At 30.4% G+C, this 26,663-nt stretch overlaps 1 protein-coding gene across 3 annotated transcripts in view; it reads left to right on the plus strand.

Annotated features, from left to right (window-relative positions):
- Nucleotides 1-26,663, plus strand: part of LOC143058664 (uncharacterized) — a 46,780-nt gene that overhangs the window by 13,208 nt on the left and 6,909 nt on the right. For 2 of the 3 annotated variants that reach the window (XM_076232126.1, XM_076232127.1), the window contains exons 2-6: nucleotides 1,929-2,016; nucleotides 15,058-15,131; nucleotides 17,483-17,761; nucleotides 19,044-19,151; nucleotides 22,191-22,730. In XM_076232126.1, the coding sequence (XP_076088241.1) occupies nucleotides 1,990-2,016; nucleotides 15,058-15,131; nucleotides 17,483-17,761; nucleotides 19,044-19,151; nucleotides 22,191-22,356 (654 nt within the window). In that variant the 5' untranslated portion in view covers nucleotides 1,929-1,989 and the 3' untranslated portion in view covers nucleotides 22,357-22,730. Of the gene's footprint in view, nucleotides 1-1,928; nucleotides 2,017-15,057; nucleotides 15,132-17,482; nucleotides 17,762-19,043; nucleotides 19,152-22,190; nucleotides 22,731-26,663 lie in introns of those variants that run through there. The other variant, XM_076232128.1, reaches the window with a different exon arrangement.

Below are 26,663 nucleotides of genomic sequence, written 5' to 3' on the forward strand. Positions count from 1 at the left end.
GCTACACTAAGTTATAAGTTGTCATCATATTATGAAAAGAAAAATCGTTACTAACAAACGTAGTGTGAAGGTTATATAAAATATTATTCCTGACCTAAGTTTCACAAAATTCTGATGAATATTACTCGTAAGTTATAAGCAATTCAGTATACTTATGATTCATTTTAGTTCTAAAAGGTTTTCTGAAATTAGGGCCTTGTATATGTTGTATTTATATACATATCTATCTTGTATTCAAAATATTACCAGTTGCAATGTATTACAATGACTTTTAAAATATATAAATGTACGACATATTGTTGAGAAACCCTTTTATCCTGGTATCTATGATAAGTTTATTTATAACCACTGGATATATGCCACTGCTAGTGGAGTTTTATTTCCTCGTGGGTATCACCAGCCCAGTAAGTGCTGACACGAATTATGATTGAGATGGTTATATTAATGAATTAACTGTTTATAAAACTTTTGAAATTTTTGAAATACTAAGGCTTTTCTACCTCAGGAATAGATTATCTTAGCTGTATTTGGCTAAATGTTTAGGAGTTTTAGGTCCTCAATGCTCTTTAACTTCGTACTTTATTTGGTCTTTTTAACTTTTTTGGATTCGAGCGTAACAGATGAGTCTTTTGTAGACAAAACGCGCGTGTGGCGTAAATACTAAATTTAATCCTCGTCTATATGATTGGTTTGTTTGTTTATATTTGAACGTTATTCCGTTATTCATAAAATATTGGTATGTTATAGATTAAATCATCGTTATTTATTCTTCAAACCTGTTGGCTTTTTTTGTGTATTATGAACATACAAATGTAGTCTTATGTACACTATTAAAATTATCATCTAGTTTTTGCACATGTTTTAAATGGGTAGAATTGTCTGCACCAGAAACAGTAGAAGGTCCTTTCATTTGTTCATTCAATTTTAAATTTATAATTTAAAACTCAAAACTGTTTAAAGACATTAGTCTTATTCTAGCTACAGGGTAAAATAGATACTGATAAAATTGGGGAAAATAACAGCTGATAATTGTAGATAAAAAGAACTGGTTATTTTTCGTGTACTGTTTGCTATTTCGTCATATCTTTCATGGTATTGTCACTTTGCTTTCGACTCACCTTTTTAAATATCCCTTTAGAAGTGTCCCCCCTCTCCGACTGATTTAATGAGGTTTTAAGATTTGGTCGAAATCCCAAATGTTACAAAGTCTCTTGTCATTAAATTTACAGATTCAATGCACAATAATTATTCATAAAAAGCTTTATAAGGTAACATGTTTATTAAACGCTTGATTCAGCGGCTGTACATCGTTATCTGTCATCTTGTAGCTGTACATTATCTTTTGTAGATTTTCTTTTGGCTTTAGATTCATTCAATTGATTGTTTGAATAAGTCTTTATTCTTTTTCCTTTTTTTAGAAAGGTTTACAAGTTTACAATTTGATAAATATTAAATTCAAATCTTCCTTTTTTCTTAACAGCCAGCAGTTGTTTTTTTTTATCAACATTATGTAAAATGAAACTTAGTTCGCTTTTTTAAAAAAAGAGAACATTTACCATTGCAAAACATTTCTGTGTTCAACAATTAGATTCATTTATAATATGTCTGATCATACCACAAAAACACGTATTTTCTATTTGCCTGATCATCCCACAAAACCAAACAGACGATAGATAATAATAAATAATTTTTTTTACCCAAATGATTTAGTTATTTAAATTAAAGAAGTATGCACCCTTTCACTAAAAAGACACTATTGTTTTATGGCTAGCGATTAATTAATTTTTTTCTTATGCATTTACCACATTATTTTATAATAAAACAATAAATTGATATGTATCGCACAATATTTATAGTGTAATCATCACGCAGTTTTGACAGATTGGCTTGTTGTCGTTGATTCATTGTTTTGCTATTTCTTCTTATAGGTTTATGGAAAGTATATCTTAGATCTACCAAAAGTATATAGAAAATTGTGGATCAGACAAGATGGCGGGATGTCATATAATCCGAATAGTAAGTATTTCATTCATTTGTAATTGCTCCAGTCTTGTGAAAATGATGTGCTCTTTAGGTCAACAAAAATTTGTTTATAGCGATAAATACAAACTGACATTCAAACACATAAATCGGAAATAAACTGACATCGCCATGTCTAAAAGCAAAAAGACAAACAGACAAAGAACAGTTCACAAAATACAACGTAAACAATAGACATATTATGATCATGAACAGACATGAGAGGTTTAGCAAAGATGGACGAAAGATACCAAAGGGACAGGCAAACTCATATATCTAAAACAAACTGACAACGCCATGGCTAAAAATGAAAAAGACAAACAAACAACAGCACACATGACACAACATAGAAAACTAAAGAAGAAACAACACGAACCCCTCCAAAAAACTAGGGGTGATCTCAAGCAAGCTATAAAACCTGGTTAAACTTACTATTTCCTTTGAAAGTACCAAGTCAGAGATTAAGGATGTACTTAGGTGAGGTTAGGTGAAAACTAATAAATTAAGAAGTTAAAATTAATACTATAAACTGGTAGAGCATCAATTAAGGATAAGAATAAACGAAAAATATTGACAGGTCATGGACCTCCTTTTCGAGATATTTGAGGTTTAAAATATGGCGGGAAAAGGCTGACTCGGACTTTTACCTTATATTTGCATTGGTATTATTAGTTCTCAAAACAAAAGAAAGAAAATTAAGAATCTTCTAAAATTTTGGTAAATGACCTTTCATGAGCTATTAAGTCTTATATGAAAAAATAAATGGGTGTTATGGGGCAAAATATTTTACATTGTATTGTATGGAAAAACACCAAGGAGTCCGAACATTTGACACAAATTCTAAAATTTCACTTCAGTACATCCTTAAACAGTTATTTGACAGTTATTTTCTGTCTTTTCGTTGGTTGATCTGACCTTTATTTGTGTTAGATTTGATTGACTTCACCTCTCGAATTTAGCTAAGAGTTTTGTACTTTTGTTATATTTTTCTTCCTAAAACTAAAATGTAGATACGTGTTCCTGTAAATTCAAATAATGCTACGACAATGTATTTATATGTAAATCATTAAAGATATCGACTTTCTGTATATTTGTACATCTGTGAAGGTTAGATTAAAGGGCAAGTTTGTTTTGAGGTTTATAATTAACATGCAATTGTTCAATGCACTTTGACAACAACACGGAAACACAGACGACATAAATAGATAAATGGATCTCGAAGGAATTTACTCATGTATGTGTTCATAACGATTTTACTAGCATGTGGTTCATGACGTTTCCATCGTTTAAACATTCGTTTTGTATGGCGATAAAAAGAAATTTCCAACATGCCATAATTCTAAGGATACTATTTGTTCATTCAATTTTGTAACTATTTGCACCACCACAAAAAGAACAAGGTCAATAGAGGAGACAGTAGTTTACCCGTGTTCAAATCTGGTATATCGATAAAAAGAGACATTTGACCAACAAAAACCAAAAGAACTAAATGCACATGAGATGGATCGGGACCACGTGCGTTGATAGAGTTAGGATATTCTTGTATAGGAGCTCCTATAAACCTGTAGCGTCCGTCATGCCATTTCACACTCAGTCATAATGTCACAATCGGGAATAGGACATAACTGCAAAATAACAGAATAAAAAAGTATATTGGTATCTAAAAAGTTTAAATGTGTCCTTACAGCTATATGAACTAAAAAAATCTCTGTTAAATATAATGTTTGATTTGTGCTTTATGTGTGCATTTGTGCAGTTCATCTGATTTATATTCATAAAAGTGACATATTTTTCATAAAAATGAGATGAAGTGGTATGATGGAATACTTTTGAACATGTTAGGTTTAAGCGGATATTGAGCATATGCAATAGCTTAATTAAAAGTGCATACAACATGTGTAATGCGTGTGACAAATTTGCATCATCCATTAAATTGTATATATATGATTAGTCATATGCAAGATTTATTGCAAAACAAAAGTGTTTGGATTAGGTCAAATGTGTTTTAAAAGCTTATTTTTTTTATTTATATCTAACGGCGTAAAACATATAAACTTATACATGTATATTTTGCCCTCAATATCAAGAAGAAAAAAAGGTTTCTCTCTTGTGTGTGTGAGTTGAGAGTAGTATGTTTTTCTCTCGATACAAACAATTCCGTCGGTTTCATTTAAAAATCAAAATCAAATTATGATTTTTAACACCATGCATTAACAATAATTCCGTCGGTTTCATTTAAAAATCAAAATCAAATTATGATTTTTAACACCATGCATTAACAATAATGTGGTTTTTGAAACTTGTTGTCTAATTTATCCTCCTAAAAAAAAGGAAAAAAAGAAAGATTATTAATGCATTAAAAATAGAGTAGATTGTTAAGCTGCACGATCGTGCCAGTTAAATACATAGTCTATGAGTTCTAATGTACACCACTATTCATGCAAACTTTTTTTGTATAGCAAACCTCGAAAAATTGAGAGAAAAGTGTTAGAAAATATATTTGTATTGCCGATAATTTGAAGCTATCTTTTATATCCTGGTATCAATATCTTAACAATAAATAGAACAATGATTTATGAAGGCTTATTGTTATATCTATTTAAATAATCTCTTAAATGATATGACATAAATTAGCATTCCCCATGGGTAGTCTTAAACAGCTAAGGTATAATTTAAAACATTATGGCATTTGTTTAGTTTAATAAAATGCAGTAACTTAGTAAGAATAAAACTTTTAAACGTTCCGCATGGACATTATGTCATTTCTATTTTACCTTCAAATAAAAGAAAACAAATGATGTGAAATATTAATTATGAAATATATATATATATATAATTTAGAAACCTACATTAATCAAGGAATTATTCCGAAAGGACTTATTTTAAAGGCCTCCCCACTTACAACCGGAGAAAAGTCGAACAGATTTTTTCACAGATGGAACAACATTTTATACAACAGTTCTTTTCGTCTGATGGATCTCTTACGCCAAGAAGCAATTCATCAAGTTAATTATTTTTATAAACTACGTGATAATTTGCACTGCCGATCCCGTTAACATTTGTCTGATCCTGAACTTGACGAAATTCAAGTACGTCTTGGTGATATCAACCATATTGAATCACATAAGCTCCACGTCAAACAGATCAACAAATTTAAACGTGATGGTGTGCAAATTAACCACCCTTCAATTAGACCCTCTACAAAATCTAAGAAAAAGCCTCGAAATCGTAGATTTAAAAGAAAAATTCGAGTTCCGATGGATCCCAACAACACGGTTGTCAATTTATCCTCAGTCTCTTTATCTGAGGACGAAACTAAAGTCTTGTCCAAGGGTTTGAATTTTTGCCCTACTCCCAATAAAATAGATGATATGAAACTGGGAGATGACCTTGATAACTTTGCTAGAACCCTCAGAATCAAAGAATATTTTGGTAACAAGGATAAAGAGGTGGATAATGAGAAAGACACAGACACGTCCGACTCGGAGGAAGAAATCATAATTCCGCATTTTAAAAAGAAGAGTTCATGGATTCCAAAACCTAGTAAATCTGCTACACTGGAAGATGTTATCGACAAAATCAAATCGGATGTTGTTCATCTAGCTAGCAACAAGTACTCGTCATTTTACAACACCTCTCCTGACGAGAAAAAAGCCATACAATCGCTAAGAAACCGAGATGATATTGTGATAAAACCAGCAGACAAGGGCAGTGCCGTTGTGATAATGGACAAAGCTAACTACATCGCGGAAGCAGTGCGTCAGCTCTCTGATGAGAGATTTTATAAAAAGCTAGAATATGACCCTACTTCCGAGTTTAGCTCCAAAATTATCACTGCGGTACAAACCATGTACAATGACGGTCACATAGATGAGGATACAATTGGTTATTTAAAGCCAGAGAATGCCAAGCCTGGTCGATTGTATCTTCTTCCCAAAATACACAAGGTTAACAACCCTGGTAGACCCATTGTATCCGCAAACGGCCATCCGACTGAGAAAATCTCGGAATTCGTCGATTTTCATTTAAGATCTCATGTAGAAAATCTTCCTTCCCACATTCAAGACACTACAGATTATCTTCGTAAAATGGAATCCATGAACCCTCTTCCTCCGGAAACCCTCCTTGTCACTTTAGATGTCACCTCATTGTATACCAACATACCTCATGATGACGGCATACAATCTTGTAGGGAAATATGGGACTCGCGCAACATTTTAGAACCACCTACTGAATGTTTAGTCCAGCTGCTTACTCTGGTCCTGAAATGCAACAATTTCACCTTTAATGGTGAGCATTACCTTCAAATTAACGGGACAGCGATGGGGACGAAAATGGCACCGTCTTACGCCAATATTTTCATGGGCAAATTAGAAAAACAAATTATTGCAACATCTTTATCCAAACCTTTGTCTTGGTTCCGTTTCATTGATGATGTTGACATGAAATGGATTGAATCTCAACAAAAACTGGATGATTTCATCAGACATGCAAACAACGCCCACCATTCAATTAAATTTACGTATGAAATTTCCGACTCTAAGATATCTTTCTTAGACACAACCACATCTATAAAGGACGGTGTCATATCAACAGACCTTTACTGTAAACCCACAGATAAACATCAATACCTTTCTCCCCAAAGCTGTCACCCCAAACACTGTACAAAAAGTATCCCGTACAGTCAAGCTCTCAGAGTCAAGCGGATTTGCTCCTCTGAGGAGGCTGTCACGAAACGGTTACAGGAACTTCGCGGATTTTTGACAAAACGAGGTTATAAGAAAGTGGACATAGATAAGGGGTTTGCGCGCGCTAACAATAACAGCCGCAATGACCTCTTACAGTACAAACGGAAGAGGCGCAGCAAAATTGTCCCGTTTGTTCTTACATACAATCCAGCCTTTAATAACCTTTCACGTTTGATCCGTGCCAATTGGCAAACTATTGCCAAACACCCTAAATTATCCAAGATCTTTCCCAATCCTCCTGTCTTAGCTTTTCGGAGACCAGCAAGTCTGAAAGACTTATTTGTTAGAGCTGACGTCTCCTCAAATAAAAGCTGTTCAATTGCAGGATGGTGCAAGTCATGTGGTAACAGACGTTGCCTGACTTGTCAACAAATACTGAATACTCAAACATTCACTTGCCACTCGACTGGGTCTGTGTACACTATATATTGCAATGTAACTTGCAAAACCCAGAATGTTGTATACCTCCTTCAATGTCGATGTGGCATGCAGTATGTTGGCGAGACAGAGCAGCCATTTAACAAACGCATGAATGGTCATCGAAGTGACTACACTTGCAAGCCCGACCTACCCGTAAGTCGTCATTTGAGATCACCTGGACACACACAAGCTGATCTCAAAAACCTTACCATCACGATCATAGACCACAACGAGGGTTGGTCGAAGGTCGACAGAGTCGCTCGGGAAAGATTTTGGATAAGAAAGTTACGGACAGTCTCCCCAGAGGGTATAAATGAAAAAACATAGAACGAGTCCCTCATTTTCCTGTGACTACCTGTTTCAAACAACGCCGGATTTAGTACTGGCTTTACAGTTCGAAATTATTTTTAAAATAACAGTTTAAATTACAGGTTTTCATTGATTCGCGATGATGTATAAGTACGTTGCCACGTTCAATTATTTTACCTCATTATACAATACTTATTTTTTCAATCATTATTAGACTGATATTCGTTTGGGAGGCTTAAATATGTAGTTTCTGTTGTAATTGCCCTACCGTTGTCTAATTTATACCATCCTGGATCGGTTAGGACATTTTTGATTTTTTGGTTTGAGGACTGCCCTCAATGCAGTTATAACATCTCAACTGTCACAACCTTTGGAAATCTAGAGTTGTGCCATTTCACATCGTAAATAACTATTTTTATTTTTGGCATATTTCTGTAGTCTTTGCGGTGTGTTTGGAAATTTTAAAATTGTTCCAGCGTTCGCTTAAATTGTATAAATCAAGATTTTGATAGAGTCTCAATTTGAATTGACATGATTCATTTGTCATTGTGCAATTACCGAAGAAGGATATCTGTTATCCGAAATATCTAATATTTGTATATTTTATAGTTATTTAATGGTGATGTTGTACCCTTTTTGACTTGTTATATATATATATATATATATATATATATGAACGTTTTGTTATTTTTAGAGATGAAATCATGTACATTTTATTAAAATACACGAATAATAAATTAAATAGTTATACGTTTTTCTAAAACATTAGAAATTACAAACGAAAAGTAATGACAGATGCACAACAACAATGTAAGAACAGAAAACAAATAAAATCAACTTTTTGTAATCTATTAGCAACACATAAAAAGCGTAAACAATTGTAACATAATACCTTATAGGAAATTACATAGACTTTATTTTAGTCTGGTAATAAAACTTGCATGTAATAACTATGCGGTTACATTTATCATATATAACATATACATATTTATGCCACAAAAGTCGTTGATCGCGATTTGGGATGTCATATTTATGTAAGTATGAAACGAAAGTGTTAAATGTTATAGTAATGAAGAAAAAAAAATGGTTTGTTTGTTTATTTCTTAGTAATCCCACACACGTAATTTATCAATAAAAATATGAACATCTGACAAACAGAACATGGCTTATTGTTGTTCATAAATATTCCAATATTGGCATTTTTTTGTAAATAATATGACTTGGCAGTTGATGTTTTTTCACTAATGCAAAGAATACTACTCATTGGCGTGACTACCACATCTTCTTATATCTATATCAAGTAAAGTTCCACTTAGTCGGAGGATAATTCATCATTTGATCAACAGATACTCTAAGAAACAATTGACAACATGAGTTCAACCTTTTTAAACATATAGACTTTGAACTAATATGAATTTAAATTAAAAAAAAAACTATGGCTTAATTTAATTTTTAGTTATTTACATTTAACTGTTTAATGATCGATGAGTTATACCGTAAAAGTCATTATTTAACAATTTATTGATATTTAAAACATAACATTTGCAAAATATAAAAGATAGTACTAATATCTATTCTACAAAAGTATTTTATGATTATTAACACCTGTTTGTGATTTATATTAAAATACTTCTTTATTTCGAAAAGAAGGGAAACAATGTTGAAACCGATGGACTGCTGTTGCTTTAAATTAAAGTGTTTTTTTTTAAAGTTGAAACCGAAAAATTATGATTTGATTTTTTGTAATGACATTTAAAATTTTAAGATTTTCGAATCTTATTTTCTTTTTATAACACCAATCTACATTAACCTTTCGAATACTTGAAATTATTGATGTATTTCTATATCTATTTACCAATTTCGTTTAACTAATCATTTATTTGACTAACAACTGAACTTTACAAATGTCATTTAGTTACATATTCTTGTCGTTCTGCTCATATTCCAAAATATATACATTTTTCAATTTATTTTTAGTAAAAACGTTTTTTTCTATATATATTTTAAATGCGAAATGATCTTATAATGTACTATTCAATTTTAAACTTTTGTTTTTTTTCCAAACATATTTGTCGGACTATAAATAATAAAATAAAATCAGTGAATGATTTAACGATGAAAGTTCTGTAAAAGGGTTCATGTAGATCCTCACGTAGAACGTACCTACATCGAATCAACACCTGACAAGATAACAGAAGTTTCGACAAACGTAAAATATATATGACATGAATAACCAATAAAAGTCATACAATTTTGACCTGTTTGGTTTTTTCCTTGATTATAAATTTATGATTCTATAGCTCAGGTCACTCGATTTGGACTGAAGTTTTGTATGTGTTTTTGCATTAAGGATGTTCTCTACTCTATTTCTAAATAACAAGCTTTTAAAAGATAGTATATGAAATAAGGAACTGAAAAACAGAAAAAAAGTGAAAGGACCATGTACTTTTTTTCTAGATATATGCAATAAAAAATTTAATGGGACTTGATTCTCTCTAGACTTGTCATAAATTATACATTTGTTAAAAATTGGCAACTTTTTTTCTTTCAAAAACTTTCAAAATTACAGGGGTTTTACACGATTTTCATTTATGGCTTTCTAAACTATATGCAATAAAATTATGAAAAGAAAAGTAGGAACAAAAATAAATTAAGCACTAGCTACATGGAAGAAACCAGAGGATCCAGAATATCTGGCTTAAATTAAAAAAAAAAAAAAAAAAAAAAAACCGAGAGGAGCGCACTCCTTTACCAAATTACATTTAAAGAAAAAGATATAATCTCAGCTAACATAAAACAACGAAAATTTCTTTTAATACATATTTCCCGTGTAATATATGAGAACAAAAAGTCTACGAATAGGAATACTTAATTAAACCAATAATATGCCCATAAAGGGCAAGTTACATATAGTGATTATTCTTTGGCATTAACAAAGAAACAATAATAATATGCAGTCAAACATAACACTTTTTTTTTGTTCTTGTGTTTTAAAAACGAATCAAAGCCACAGTTATTGTAAAAAAGTAAATGTCTTACTTGTTTACACGAAAGAAGCCATATAAATCTGTTTTTTTTTTACCTAGATATGTGGAATTATTGCAAAGTTTTAAAACACAGCACGACGTTGTTCTAATATTGGATTTGCCATCAGAAAATGAATTTCAAATTCTCTGCCAATCTTTTTCTAGCGAACTGACTCAATAGCTTATTTATGACCTCTAATTTTCATTTATGTGAAGTATTTTGCGAACGTTTTCATTATGACCAAGAAAAAACAAAAACAAACTGAATTGTTGCCAATCTTAAATTTATTGTAACATTGTTTTTGTTTACAAATGATCAATAGAACATTTTAACTTATGCAATACCTCATATACTACACTTGGACAGGAAAGCAAGTACCATTAGGAAACATTTTTTTTCAAAATTTCAGTCGGGCAACGTCAAGTAGACTGCAACGCAGCGATAACTTAATAAAATGTAAGGGGCACCATGCGATCTTAAGCATGATAGTTGTATCATAAACAATCATATAACATATCCTCAATGTCATAAATATAATTATCTGAAAGTAATTGTAATGACAGAATGCAGCGATGGAACAACATCAGTATCCTTACAACTATAACCAATAAGTATATTAATGCAAATAAAAAGATTAATAAACATTTCCGTAGCTTTTCAGTTTTGATATATTATTACTGTAATACAAAAGCTTAATGCGAAATACACGTTTTATCAAATTCATGAAACAGAGCTTTTTAAGACGTGTTTGTAAAAGTTGAAGTCTTTTTGAATTATTCTTAACTTGATCCACATTAGATTTAGTTAACAAAAGAACCTCTACTTATGGATCTCTTTGTTGTCTTAATACCTTTCATGACTTTTACTTCCATATTCATACAGCAATCATTAAACATCTCAGACATTTGTAATAAATTAATCAAAATTTTGAATGGTATTGCTATCCACACCTAACTTTACTGAATTGATCAATATATCAATATATTTGACAATATCTGAACCCGCCCTGGAAAAAATAAATAATTATCATATCACACATCTATATAAGGACGAGACCAAAAATAGCAAATTTAATTAATTTTCTTATTTCAATTGATATTGCATCAAGTCTTATATATATCAGTTTTAATATGTGTCTGACAATTTGAAATCAACCATTTTGTTCAGCAACGATTCTACTTCCCGTAACCGTATTTTATGATTGATTTGCTCATGTTTACTAAGTCCATCACAGAAGTTTATAGCACAGTCATATCCCTTCGTTATAAATTGACGGCTCAAACGAATAGACTACTTAAAAGCCCTAAATATAGTCCGTGTTTGATGTTGTTATAAAATATGATGCAAACTATTTAAAAATATTAAATAACAAAAATACCAAACCAGGAAAATTCAAAACAGAAAGTCAGAAATAAAATGACAAAATCAAAAGCTCAAACTCATCAAAAGAATGGACAACATCTGTTATACTTTTGACTTGGTACATGCAGTTCTCATGTAAAAAATGTTGGATTATACCTCGTTATATAGCCATCTCAACCATTTTTATGACAGTCGCATATAATTCCCTTATATTGACGAAGATATAATAGATTACTGCGTAATTACTGTTCTCATTGTATGTAACACACTTTCATGTTTACTTCTTTTACTACAAAATGAGAAGGTTCTTTCATAGTCGTGTTACTTTTTCAGGGACGAGCTTCTTTTCTTTATTTGATTTTTAAGTATCTTTTTTCCGTTGAAAAACAAAGGTTCCAACTATCTCAAGCACAGTTGCTCTTTTAGAAATTAAGCAGTACGTTTTATGTTCCTTTTAGTCATAACAATTCCTGAACATTTTATAAATTTATACATTTTGGGCTTTGACATATTTCCATATAAGCGATATTGATGAAAGTATACCAATAAAAACCACTAAAACGAGGAGTCGTTACTTCATCCGTAAATTAAAAAAAAAAAAAAACTTATGCTAGCATTTCTAAATTATGATTGATAATTATAAACAATCATAATAACGCATGTGTAGTAGGCGATTATTTCTTTATTTGATTTTTAAGTAACTTTTTTCCGTTGAAAAACAAAGGTTCCAACTATCTGAAGCATAGTTGCCCTTTTAGGAATTAAGCAGTACGTTTTATGTTCCTTTTAGTCATAACAATTCCTGAACATTTTATAAATTTATACATTTTGGGCTTTGACATATTTCCGTATAAGCGATATTGATGAAAGTATACCAATAAAAACCACTAAAACGAGGAGTCATTACTTCATCCGTAAATTAAAAAAAAAACCAAACTTATGCTAGCATTTCTAAATAATTAATTGATAATTATAAACAATCATAATAACGAATGTGTAGTAGGCGATAATAATCTTTTCGAAGCACTTGGCTAATTTCGTTTCGAGTTCATGCGATTACAAGTGTTTAGATTGCAGCATAATCTGTACCTGGACCAACATGTTTTATTGACATTTGTTAAATTACTTTTTGTATTTATATACGTGTGATATATAGCATTTCTATGTGCTAAAATTAGAAACTGAACATTTATATTCATGCAAAGAAACTATTAGATACACCATTCTATATTTGTATTGTTAACGTGTCATGTTTAATCATTTTAAGGAGGCGTTCGAGTTCAATTATAGCGTTTATTTGGCACACATATCAAAATAGAAATGTACTTATTATATATCAAAAAACGAGGTCCGATCAAAAATGTTTGCTTAGGAAAATTTAACGGTTTGACCATTCTGTATGAAGGTAAACCCAAAAAAATCACTTAGGACTTGTATTTGTTTATTTCATTTTCATGGGCAAGGTGAACATTTTGTTTGTACTCAGGGTTATCATGAAGTAGGTACTGAATTAATTTATACCGTACAAATATACAATTTTACAATAACGGATTAAAATGTTACCAATACACACTCAAGATAACAAATTTGATGTTTTATATATTCCCTCTTACTCTCCCATATTCCCAAGTGGTCTTTCCAAAAATTAACAATCACTTTGATTTAAGCTTGAAAAAAAAAAGCATTTTCATTTTATTAATTTAACAGTTTTTCTTGTATAGTAGTTTTTTACGGATTTGAATATTTTTACAGAATATGGCAGTTGTTATCTAATAGTTCGTTTCTATATATGTTGCATTGTCGTTTGTTTCTTTTTGCTCTTTAGACTTCTGTTGTTTCGTTGTTTTTCCTCTTATAGTTGATGGATTTCCCTCGGTTTTAGTTTGTAACCTGGATTTGCTTTCACTCAATCGATTTATGACTTTTGAAAATCAGTATACTACTGTTGCCTTTATTTGATACTTGGTAAATTTCAACAAGGACATCAAGGTTTAAATTTGGTAAGGCAGACACGCGATTGGTCGACATGGAACTTTATATCAAACGAATTTTTAATCACTGCTGTGATCCATATTCTTTCTACAAGTAATTGACCTAGTTAAAGTCGTATATCAACTCATACCATGTCATCCTGAAGCACATATCATTTGCATTTTGGATGTGTTTGACAGCCGAATTGCTAATAAAAATTTAGTGAAACCTGTCTGCACTCATTTCTTTGCTTCAAGGTCTTAATAATGATATAGACGACCGTGACAGTAAAATGTATTGGAAATTATTTGACAATTAATGCAATGAAGTATTTTAATTGATTATTGTCTTTTTTTCATCCTCTAATGATTTTGAAATTACATACTAATATACCAATTGTAAATGGGCTTTTTGTTTTAACGAAATTAAATATGTTACTTGAAAGGAGCAACAATATGTGGATGGTCAACTGCCTTCCATGTCGAAACACCGATTTATTTTCTGATTCTCAGATGGCTTCAGTTGCTTATCATTAGATTTCTATGTCAGTTTTTAAGTGATATCGATTATTTTCTTTTACATTCATATGTATTTGTTACGAATTAGACATTTTGATGAAATGAAAAGTATATAAAAACATATTGTTGACACTTAAAGTAATGTCTTTGTGCTTTGTACTCGTTCTAAAGATTTTGTTAAGAATATTTTCGTCTTATGATAGGAATATAATATTATTAGGGAAGTTATATAAAACTATTTTAAACTTTCAACTGCAGCTTACTTGTCGTTAAACATTCTTCTGTGTACCTGATGAAAGTTACTTCAAACACATTTTCTGGCACTGAAATAATAAGGGCGACAATAATTCATCGGTGTTCAAATCTGGTTAGGGTAACACACAAGTATTGAAAAAAACCTAAGGTATTGACAAGAAATCAAAGAACTAAAGATGAAACGATAAAAGATGCTTCGACAAGATAAGCCTCTCCTGCTTTACACAAATTTCCCGCCATACGAATTCTTCTTCAGTCAAAATGTCACAATCGGGAAAAAGGAACAATCCATTATATATTGTAAATCATATCACTTTTCTTGTAAGATATCTAATGTAATAACAAATGTTTGTTTTCACATAATTACGAAAATGAAGATTAAATTTTCTTTAGTATTTGTATTTATGTTGTATTTTTGTTTATTTTAGGTGACAATCACATTAGTATTAGTATTATCGACTCAAGCTGTAACTCATTTTAATCAAATGTGGAAAAAATTATTGTAAGTTCTTTTTATATTTTGTTTGAAATAATTGTTTTGACATAAATACCAAAAGTTCAATGTGTCTATTGATTGCGAAATGAGTTTGAATTTCAGAGAGTTTTTCGCGTAGAACAATTGCGCTAATACAAGTCGTTTCCATTAGGTCAAACAACGATAACGTCAGATTAAATACGACATTTATTTAGAATCTTTGCTTCAAACATTTCACAAGCCATAGCCTTTGAAAAAAAAGATACACAGATTTCAATGATGTTTGTCTAAAAAAAATTATTAAAGATACGATGATTAAAAACTGCTACACCCAAAATTTAGGAGAAAAAATGCAATGATTATAAAGTGTTACGCCAAACATTTAGGATACCAGGTCCACAATGGTTATCAAAGGTACCAGGATTATAATTTAGTACGCCAGACGCGCGTTACGTCTACATAAGACTCATCAGTGACACTAATATCAAAATGATTATAAAGTCAAACAGGTACAAAGTTGAAGAGCATTGAGGATCCAAAATTCCAAGAGGTTGTGCCAAATACGGCTAAGGTAATCTATGCCTGGGATAAGAAAATCCTTAGTTTTTCGAAAAATTCAAAGTTTTGTAAACAGGAAATTTATAAAAATGACCACATTATTGATATTCATGTCAACACCGACGTGTTGACTACTGGGCTGGTGATACCCTCGGGGACGAAACGTCCACCAGCAATCGACCCAGTGATGTAAATAGTTATCAAAGGTACCACAACCTTTGCTATCTAAGGAAACACGCTAACAAGATAAAAATATATTACATATTTTGAGTTTTCGTAAGTTTCTCTTAGCTGTGTGTACATATTGCATTATATGTTTAACTATTTATTGAATGCTTGGTGTATTTCAATGTATTCGAAATGATTGAATATTGAATCAAACGTCTATAATAGAACTAGCAAGTGTAAGTATACCGTACTGATGTATCGTTAAATGAATATAAGATTTTAACTAATGTATTTTCGATGTCAAATGTATTCCCTGTACTTTGAAATCTCCATAAATGTTTTGTACACAATCTAGGTTGCAACAATGTGAAATAACGGTAACGTAATGTTATACATTTTTTATATTAAGACAAGTTGTTTAAACTTCCCTTGATAACATTTCAGAATGATATCTTTCGAAGTTACAACGTTATCCACAGATACACAAATTGAAAACTCATACTGTGGATTCATTATTGTTCGTTGGATACCAATTTTCGTTGATTTCGTTGGAACAGTTAAACCACGAAATTAAATGTTCAACGAATGACAAATTTCTTATGGCTTGCATGCTGACTTTGGCAAAACCACGAAATCAAATATCCACGAACATGTAAGTTTTCCTCAATCCACGAAAATTGGTACCCACGAAAATAAATGAATCCACAGTATGCTATATTACTGCAGAAACCAAACTAACAAGATAATTTGTAGAAAATACCTTTAAAATCGGAATACAGTTAAAATCAATGAATAAAAGAATGTCACGCATCAACAAAATGATATGCCAGGTGTACGAGCAATTAAAAATCACACGTGAAGCAAAGGCAAACATTAAAACATCAAGCTCAAGACAATAAAACAATGTTTTAAAAGTGATTTGTCCTATTTGATATATTTTGTCTAATGCGACACCCGAATAATTTGATTAACAAAATATATCAACTTATAAATGTATGGCTAATTTTAGATTGTACTATTGAAAATTGCACTCTTTCAGTGCATAAAGTGTTTAAAAAAATGACACAGAAATATGAACTTTAATTTACCAATTATAATGAAATGCGTGTTTAATAAATGTACATTTTTCACCCTGTAATTCATAAATAAATGCTATTTTTCGTGTTTTCCTGCAGAACAGTTCACCAGGTTTATAGGGCATAATATGTGGTATTTCCTTGTAACAATGACAAACAATGATATAAAGGATTTTGTTATAAAATGGTACACACATGTAAACGTACAGTACTCTTCCACTAAAATTAACTTATATATTTAATGGTCGTAACGGCACAGTTAAGTTTTTCATTTCATTTAAATAACATTTTGATAAGAAGAAAATGTCAATGAAATGACCAAATTAGACACTGGTCAGGAGTTTGATACACTCTTCATTTCGGCACTATCGCTAAGACTAAAACTAGTATCCCAAGTTAGATTCAGACAAGTTGTAAATGGCTTCATTATTGCTTAGTGATAAACTTTGAACATCTTTATGTATGACAAATATAAAAGTGTTTATTTGTTTTATCATCCATTTACAAACCACAAATAATCACCTTTTGCTGAAAACAAGATCTCACTTATTTTTATATTTATGTTTTCAATTTCAGAACTAGCCGCAAATTTACAACAATTACACCAGACAATTTACAAAAATATTTTCCAGGATATTTTCGAACACCATCAGAACAATTAGAATATGAAAGACTGATCTTATATGGATCAAAAAATAAAATACCAGTGTCAACACAAAGTATGGCACCTTATAATTACCATTGTAATGTAGACTGTCGGCGTAGATATGGACCATTTCATAATATGAGATTCAAACGACAAGCCAGTACAGGTTCAGGAAATAACGATGATTTTATGCACGCATGTTGTGTAACGTAAGTAATGTCAGTCAAGATCGAATGTTGTTTATTATCTGATTAGGTAACATGTAAATTAAGTTCTTGGCTTTTAATGATTTTACACTTTGGAGTCTTCAAAATCACGTAAAGAATGTTATATGTTACCCTTATTGACGCACAGAGTCAAATTTCAACTGCTTTTTTTTTTATTGTCTATTAATTTTGACTTCAAATTGTTTAAGAAAGGTTGAAATGTTTGATTGACAATGACACAACTATCTTACAGATTTTTTTAGAATTAATAGAACCCAGACTGTATTGTGAGCCTTTGTTTGTTTTAAATTTAGACCAATAAGTATTAAACATCGATATAGTACTCTTTTATATTGTGTATAAAATCCTGTAACATGGTTTATTATTTGGTTGAAAGTGGCTTAGAAGTAATAAACAGTACAAGTACCTATGTGTGCTCTTACGTTAGTATCTTTGCTTCCCCCAAATATAAGAAATTGTTCTTTTCTTACTGATTTTAATTATTTTTTGTGTTTTGCAATTGCACGCGTTCAGGTAGTCCTTGCTATCTGTCATATTTGTTTTCATTTTATTTGCTTTTAGCAAAAGTCAAAGGTTTAAAAGTATTTACAAAAATACTGATTTACAAAGTAAAATAAAATAAAAAAAGGTGGAGGTTCGTACACTCTGACGAAACGAATTGAAAAAACTGTCATATTCATAGCTTAGTCATTTTCTCTGGAGTGAGAGATTAGCTTATAGTTTAAGGTCGTCCGATGTCCTTTTGTTTATTAACACTTACATCTTATCAACTGTTTTATATAATGTTGATGCAAGTACCGCATGATTCACATATTTACTGTATCTTGCCTAAATAGAGGCTGTCCTTGGTAACCAAATAATTTGCAAAGGAAATCCATTAAACTTTAAAACTACATAAAGAAGGACGATAAATCACGGTTATCTTTTGTTGGGTTCGTATTCGTCAGTCTTTAGATTTCTATGAAGGGCTTTAAGAACTTTGACTTCTGTATGTTTCCTTGGTATCTTTCGCCTTTTTCTTCATTAACTCTATGAAATATTGTTTAGAATATCGTAAGGAATAATGCAGTTGTCGTCCATTCGTTTAATGTGTTTTGTCATTTGATTTTGCCTTGTGATTAGGGACTTTCCGATTGAATTTTCCTCGAAGTTCAGTATTTTTGTGATTTTACTTTTTCATATCTGAATATTTTATACATTGCAATGTGACATTTAATCCGTTTGTTGATTTACGCATTTCAATATTGTAATATTAATATTTCAGAAATGTGTTCTTCGAAACACCAGATTTAAAACCCAGTGTTAACGGTGATAATAGAAATTTACTCCATCTGCCAGGAATGAGACAGGTTTTCAAAGTAGAAAATTGCAGGTATGATCAATGGGTTGTTTTATAAATCTTATATGAAATTCTTACTAAAGCAAAGACAACTAAAGAGAAATAATGTCATAGCTATGAATGAAAGGGGAATAACTCGGATTTTAAATGTTTCACGCATACAAACGATAAGAAGAAATGGAGTGATAAAATGCAAAAATTTGGTTGTTTATAAATCTGATATGAAATATTTATCAAATTTAGTCAACTGCAAGAAAAAAAATGTCATAGCTATGGGTTAAAGGGATATAACTCAAATTGTAAATATCATATTCATGTATATGAATGATGGGAAGGAATGTACTGATAAAAAGCAAGAATTTGGTTGTTGTATAAATCTGCTATAAAATATTCAATAAAAAATTACACTTTAAGGCTAATGAATGGTATAGCTATGAATGAAAGGGAAATACCTCAAATTTCAAATATCATATTCATGTATAACAACGATGATATTGGAAGAATTTGCAATACTATTAATCGTAAGGCATTGATATATATATTTTTTGTAGTTTATAATTGTTGACTTGTACAGTTCCCTTACATTCTGAAGAAGTTTGAAAATTGGGAACATATCTATATTTTTATATCTAATACATGTAATTGTTTGTTCATGTGTTTAAGACAAAATTATAAGACATATTTGTAACTATTCAGAAATTAAAAAAACTAGGGAAAAAATTTGGAACGAAGATATTTTTGAAGATACAAAAGATAATGATCATTAATTTCTATAAAAATAAAATAAGAATGACATACAACTAACTAACTAAAAGTTGGTAATATATGAAGTCTAAAACATGTTTTTTTTTCGATACTCTTATTTTTGTTAATGTTTATTTTCATAAACCAATGTCCATTGATATCAGTTTGATATTTAAAATTCAAAATGATAATAATAATAACAAGTGTAATAAAAATAAACAAGAACATACTGTTATATCAACCGCTAGTGTCTGTATTTTTGGGTCTCACTAATTAGCGACAACAAGCGTCAAGAAGCGACAACAAGCGTCAACAAGCGACAAGAAGCGACAACAAGAATTATTTTAGCGACAACAAGAGACAAGAAGACTATTTAGCGACAAGAAAACATTTATTTTTATTAGATATAAAGAAATTTGTATTTAATGGTTTTTTTTTAAATATACGAGCAGATATGTCTAATTAAAATGTTTTATTATATTGGTAGATGAAGAAATTTAACATTTGTGAAGAAGAAGAGATTGAGCTTCTTTTTTTTATTTTTAAATATGAAGAATATGTATAAGATAATGCACGGGGGGGGGGGGTTAACTTCCTATTATTGGGTATACGGGGATGTGCCAAAAATATGGGTCTTAATTTTGCGAGATTTTATATAAAAATGACCCTCCTTTTTAATGACATCCTATATTAAAATGCATTTACGTTTGATAATTGTATATTGATTTGGGGTATGATCTACATATCATATATAAATATGCTATTGATATGTGCACCAAACGATGTCAATTCATATATAAAAACTTAAGGGTAGCTGGTATATTTATGAATTATGAGTGATGATGAGTAAGTGCTTATATAAGCATGGGTCAAATATTGTATATAAGTATATGTCATTCTTTCTTAAATATTTATATAACTATAGGTACTGAATTTCAGTGAATGTTATATTAAAATGGGTACGTTTTTTGAGACAAAAATGGCACACCCCTACCAAAAAAATATCGAAGTTACCCCCCTCCCCGTGAGATAATGTATGTATCTGTTTTCATCAAAGTCAAAGTATGAATAAACGAATGGCGATATATATGGAGCGGGCATAATGGAATATAATATTTTTATTCTAACAGTATAATTCATTGTTTTAAAAAACAAATTATAAGATAAATAATATGTTCTAAACAAAGGAAAAGCAAGGATTTGTATAGTACTATACAAATCCTTGGGAAAAGTAATCTCATAATACAATAATTAAACGTAATACTGGCTGTTATTCATAATAGATGATAAAATATTATGTAAATAATGTTTCATTTTTTTCTATCAATTTTAACTTTCTTGTCGTTAAAATTATTTTCTTTTGCATATTCTTTTAATATTTATTGCAATAATTTATTTTAATTAAAAGAAAATGTTTTCTTGTCGCTAAATAGTTTCTTGTCGCTTGTTGTCGCTAAAATAATTCTTGTTGTCGCTTCTTGTCGCTTGTTGACGCTTGTTGTCGCTAAAATTGTTGTTGTCGCTAATTAGTGAGACCGGTATTTTTGTTTATTTCACGCTTTGCTTGGTGTGGTTTATAGTGCTTAATGTTTTGTATTGTTCTTCACATTAATCGTCAATATTCGTGTATAAACTGATGATTGATGATTGACATTTGATGGTTAATGCCACTATCAGCACAATTGGCTATTTGGTGGCGGTCAGTGTAAAATGGTAAGGGAATTTTAGGTGCCTTGGGAGAACCTACCAACTTTTGGTAGGAAACTGGATATTATAGTCAATTATGATTGGAGTCGTAGCACCTGTCACGTGCGGGGCTCGAACTCTTAACATCAGTGTTGACTGGCTTGTGGCACAGTAGTTAAACAATTATGATCATTTGACCACCTAGGTTCTCATATGCACAGATCAAACATATATCCTATCACGAAAAAATTAAACAAAGATTATTATATTATGTAGACCAATGTGTTTGCAATACAAATTTTGGTTATAATAAGTACTAAAGTCAATATTTTAGATATCAAGAAAAAATGAAGATTTGACAACGTACAATAACTTTAGCTTGTAATACTTTGTTTACTAACTTATCAGGATATACATGTAGATAAAAAGGAATCAAACGGAAAAGACGTGATATCACAAAAGAATTCAAAGTTTTGAACTTAGATCTTTCTGTCTATTTGAATAATCACAATGTGTATTTTTTTCAAAGTAACAAAAATGAAATTACATAGTTTTTATTATCAATTTACAAGATGGGTGTTCCATATTAAAAATATTCATTTATTGTTAATTATTAATGTTATGTCACTATATATATTTCAGTCAAGCTGTTGGGTGTACCGGTTGCAGATGTATGCATGAACAGGCTTTAGCTTCAGCAGTGGTTATTAAACAGCACATTCCACCTTCTTTAGCAGATCAAATGGACGATTTAGAAATTGACTTATTTTATTTCAATGGTTGCTGCAAATGCGTCAACTACGGTTAAGGGAGTTTGATGTGATGCCATTTTCTCTTCTTTTTTTGAGTCGTTCGAAGTCACTAAAGTTGTTGTAAAAATTGTAAATAATCAATGAAGTAGCACAGATTATAAATTTTCAAAGCAACATTGTATAAATATGAAGTCATGGATTTGATTTCTTTCTAAGAGAGATAAACAAAGTTGTTAGGTAAATCATTTTGATAAGTTTGTGAGTGCTTCTTACTTTTTCATTGAAAATCCTTCGTGGTTAAAAAATATCACAATGCTTAAAACAATCATAATGCATAGTCACGTGGACCTGCGTTTTATTAAATAGAATCTAAAATTCATATATAAATTATTTATAGAAATCTTAGTTTACAAATAAAACTTAAATCTCTTTTATTCACTTATATATAGCATAGATAGTTTGCACTGCATGTACAATATCAACACATATACCTTTGGTCATAGATTTATATTTCATTTGCATATAAATCAGTATATTTTATATTTAAATGAATTGATACGTTGTACGTACTTTTTTGTTACATCATAGACATCATTGTTACATTAAAGTAGACAAACAAAAAATTTCAAATCTTAGTTTAAAAATTTCTGTGAATTCATTATTTCAAAAATTTCTTATTATACCGCAGATTTTATTCAAGAAACTAATTTTGATAGCCAATCATATACAATAGAGATGTCAATTTCCATTGAAACCCTAGCACTGAAGTTTATTCTTTAAATGTAATTTGTTAATTCTAAAACTAAGATTGTCTACAAAAATGGAATTAAACCTTTTTTATGACCAAACGGTATATTGCTTATATGTACACATCGACAATATATAGATATATTTATATTTACACGCATTGTATTGAAACACACACGCATTATATTGAAACACACATGCATTATATTGAAACACAACTACGGCATGTGCCTTGTACACGAATATAGAAAAATGTCTGGTATAGAAGTGAATAGTTGAAAAAATCATTGTGAGGACAGAAATTTTTGATCATTGAAACTGTCATTTTCAGATAATTATAATCTTTCTTAAAATATCCGTTTTTAAATTTTTAAATTATTAAAAAAAAAAAAATGGTTCCAACTCCCTAAGTCAAAATGTTTGATAAGTCTATTATGAAAAAACTGATAGCAATTTGCATACTTTTAGGTATCATTGAATCAAAGAAGGGGATGTTTTTTAAAGTATCATACTTAACTGAATGCAGAGTTGATATAATAGTTATATTCTACAACAATTTGTTGTCTCTTTTCAAATCATTATTTGCTGTTTTGGACATATTATAGCTTTTTAGAACCATTGTTTTACCTAGTAAATAGTTTCCATTACCACGAAGCTCTCTGAAATACCCTCAACGATAAGGTATAGGAAACAGCAATTCAAATGCCACTTGTGATAAGTGCGGAACAAATTCAAATTAGCATTATCTAATGACAGGCATCAGGTTAAGATGAAAGTATACATACAAAAGTTGATGCAAGCAGGTCATTTAATTATGTATCCCTGCAAACTTCTGTACATTATAAATGAATGTCTTGTCAATGTGTTATCAATGTTTGTATTAGCTGTTATGTATTTTCGTAAACTTGTTTTATCTGACACTTGTATCCTTCTTATACTCGCTTTATGTTGTATTGTTTTCTGTGTCTAAACGAGGTATTGCAACATGTCCAAATAATGCAGCTCATAACATGATGATTATACAATTATTTTATATGGCAAGTAATAGAATTTTCCAAAGTGTAATCATTACACAATTCTTCGCATTCTTGTTAAAATTTACATATCTTACCATACGTTTAAATTGAAAAATTACAGTCTGGTGAAATAAATCATCTCACTGTTGTAGATATGAAGTTTCATAAATAATAAGAAACTACACTTATCTCATTTACATAGTATCCAGTTGTCTCCTAACCGAAATAGCTTTTATAATTCACCAACTTGAACTATTGACTACACCTAATCGCAATTTAAACCAAACCGGGGGCAAAACAGAAAATGGGACAAGCTTCGCAAAAAACTAACGTTACCTGTAATAAGTTGACGGCGGAAAAAGTTTTGAAAGTGGAAATTTTGATATTTCAAAAAACATATACTTAACGAAAAACCTGTAATCAAATTTTGTATATCATTCATATGTATTTGTTAAATATATATCGTTTTGAATATATCTAAACATTAATTAATAACATTTATAAAGTTGTCATTCTTATGCATGCAACTTAACATGTGTACTGTATTGTTTTCTAGATTGTCAAAAAAGTCAATTTAGTGTGAATAATCTTGACATGAAATTAAAAATAAAAAATACTTTTAAAATAAATATCATTTTAATAGACATTGAAAATAGTCTGCTTACTTAATTGATATCAACACCTGCCGATTATTAATCAGAGCTCGATGTTTGTGTTATTTTACTTTTTTCTCTTATCATAGTTTTTTCATTGTTGAGTACCAATATTTTGAAAGATTGACAAATCTATCAAGAAAGTTGTAGACTGGATAGTATCAAGCAATGTTTGCTTGACCTACAAATAAGCGCAAATCTCCAACACCTTATAATAAAAGAGAGAAGGTTTTCAATTTACGGCTCAGGAATGATGTAACATCAGCATAAGACTCATCATTGATGTTCAAATGAAGTAAAAAAAAAACATCCATAGTGGAGAAACAAATATTTAGTTTCTAATAGCCGTCTAAATAAGACTCGATCAGACAGAATATATTTATCGTAAATAAAGACGACAACGAATGCAAAATGTAATACAAATATACGTTGAGAAAAAAAAAAAAAAAAAAAAAAAAAAAAAAACACCACCAGATGTTTGTTTTGAACAAAAATCCATCTGCGTTTAATCAGAAAATCTATTTTGACTGACATAACAATTTGTAGTTATAATAACAGAAATTGGCATTCTCATATTAAACGAGGATGCAGCTGTCTCACCGTTTTATTTAAGAGTTCGTGTTTCGCAGACGCCAAAAAGGGAATATATTTCGATTTTTAACACTATTCTATTTTTTGCTGAGGACTTCACGATTTATTTAACATGAGATTATCATCTACATTGTTTGAATTGAAAAAAGATATATACAGTGAAATGGGCTACACAAAAGGTGTTCGTCTCTTTAATATTTTACAGACATAATTTTGACTTGAATTTAAATCACGAGATACTTCCGGCATTTCCAGCGCCGTCTGTTTACATATGCTATTTACTACACAAAAGCATGACAGACGTTGATCGGATTTTAATTTACAACTGTACAATTATAGTAGTCAAATTAAATTGACCGTGTGTCTAGATATATTATACAGCCGTGTATCGCGTTGTTTAGGACATTGGAATATTGACAAAGTTTTCGTAAAGCTTTATTTGCGACGTCAGTACAGAATACAGGTTCGTGGAATTTAACGTTGTCCTTTTCAAACAAAACAGAATGTTTTAACTCGAATATTTCGTTTTGTATTTGATTTAATTTTGATTTTTGTTTCGTTTAAACGCCGATTTTTTAGCCCAGACTTTATGCTATTTCGCGGCGGCCAGTTTCCATTGGTAGAGGAAGCCGGAGTGCCCGAAAAAACCCAACGACCTTCAATAGGAAAATTGACTATCCTAGTAATTCAGGTTGGATCCTAGTGCATCCGCACGAGCAGGGTTCGATCTAACAACCTCAGTGTTGACCGTCTAGCGAATTAGAGTACTGTAGTAACTATTTAGGCACTCGACCACCGAGGTCTCTATTTCGTATGAAAGAGTTGCAGTATATAAATAAAATTTTCATTTGTATTCGGCCTAAAATACAAACAATATGTCCAAAGTATATGATAAAAAATATAATTACAATCATTTAATTTTCCATATCTTGAAGGATGTCATCTCTCTACCCATACGATCTGGGGTCTCGGGATGATTCCTCGACCGATATACCAAAAAAAAAATGGGAAGTAGAAAAATATGAGTGTACTGATCTGATATGTACTTACATGAAACCTTTATGAAATATTGTGTTTTAATCTAAAATATTCAAATATGATGATACATCTTAATGTAATTAAAAAAAATATGTGAACTATTTTTGTTGAAAGTGTTCGCAACAACTGCTATTATAATTTTAAAAATAATTAAAAACCAATTGTTCAAAGAACAATTGAAGGTCTTTCCACAAGTAAATATCTATTTAATTATCAAAATTTTTATTATCTATCTAAAATGTCAGTTCCTATGGCTTTATAATGTATAAATATGAATTTAGAGCAAAGGTCAAAATCTAGAACGTGCAAATTACCTAT

Source organism: Mytilus galloprovincialis, chromosome 14 (genome assembly GCF_965363235.1).
Source record: "Mytilus galloprovincialis chromosome 14, xbMytGall1.hap1.1, whole genome shotgun sequence".
NCBI classification, from domain to species: Eukaryota; Metazoa; Mollusca; class Bivalvia; order Mytilida; family Mytilidae; genus Mytilus; species Mytilus galloprovincialis.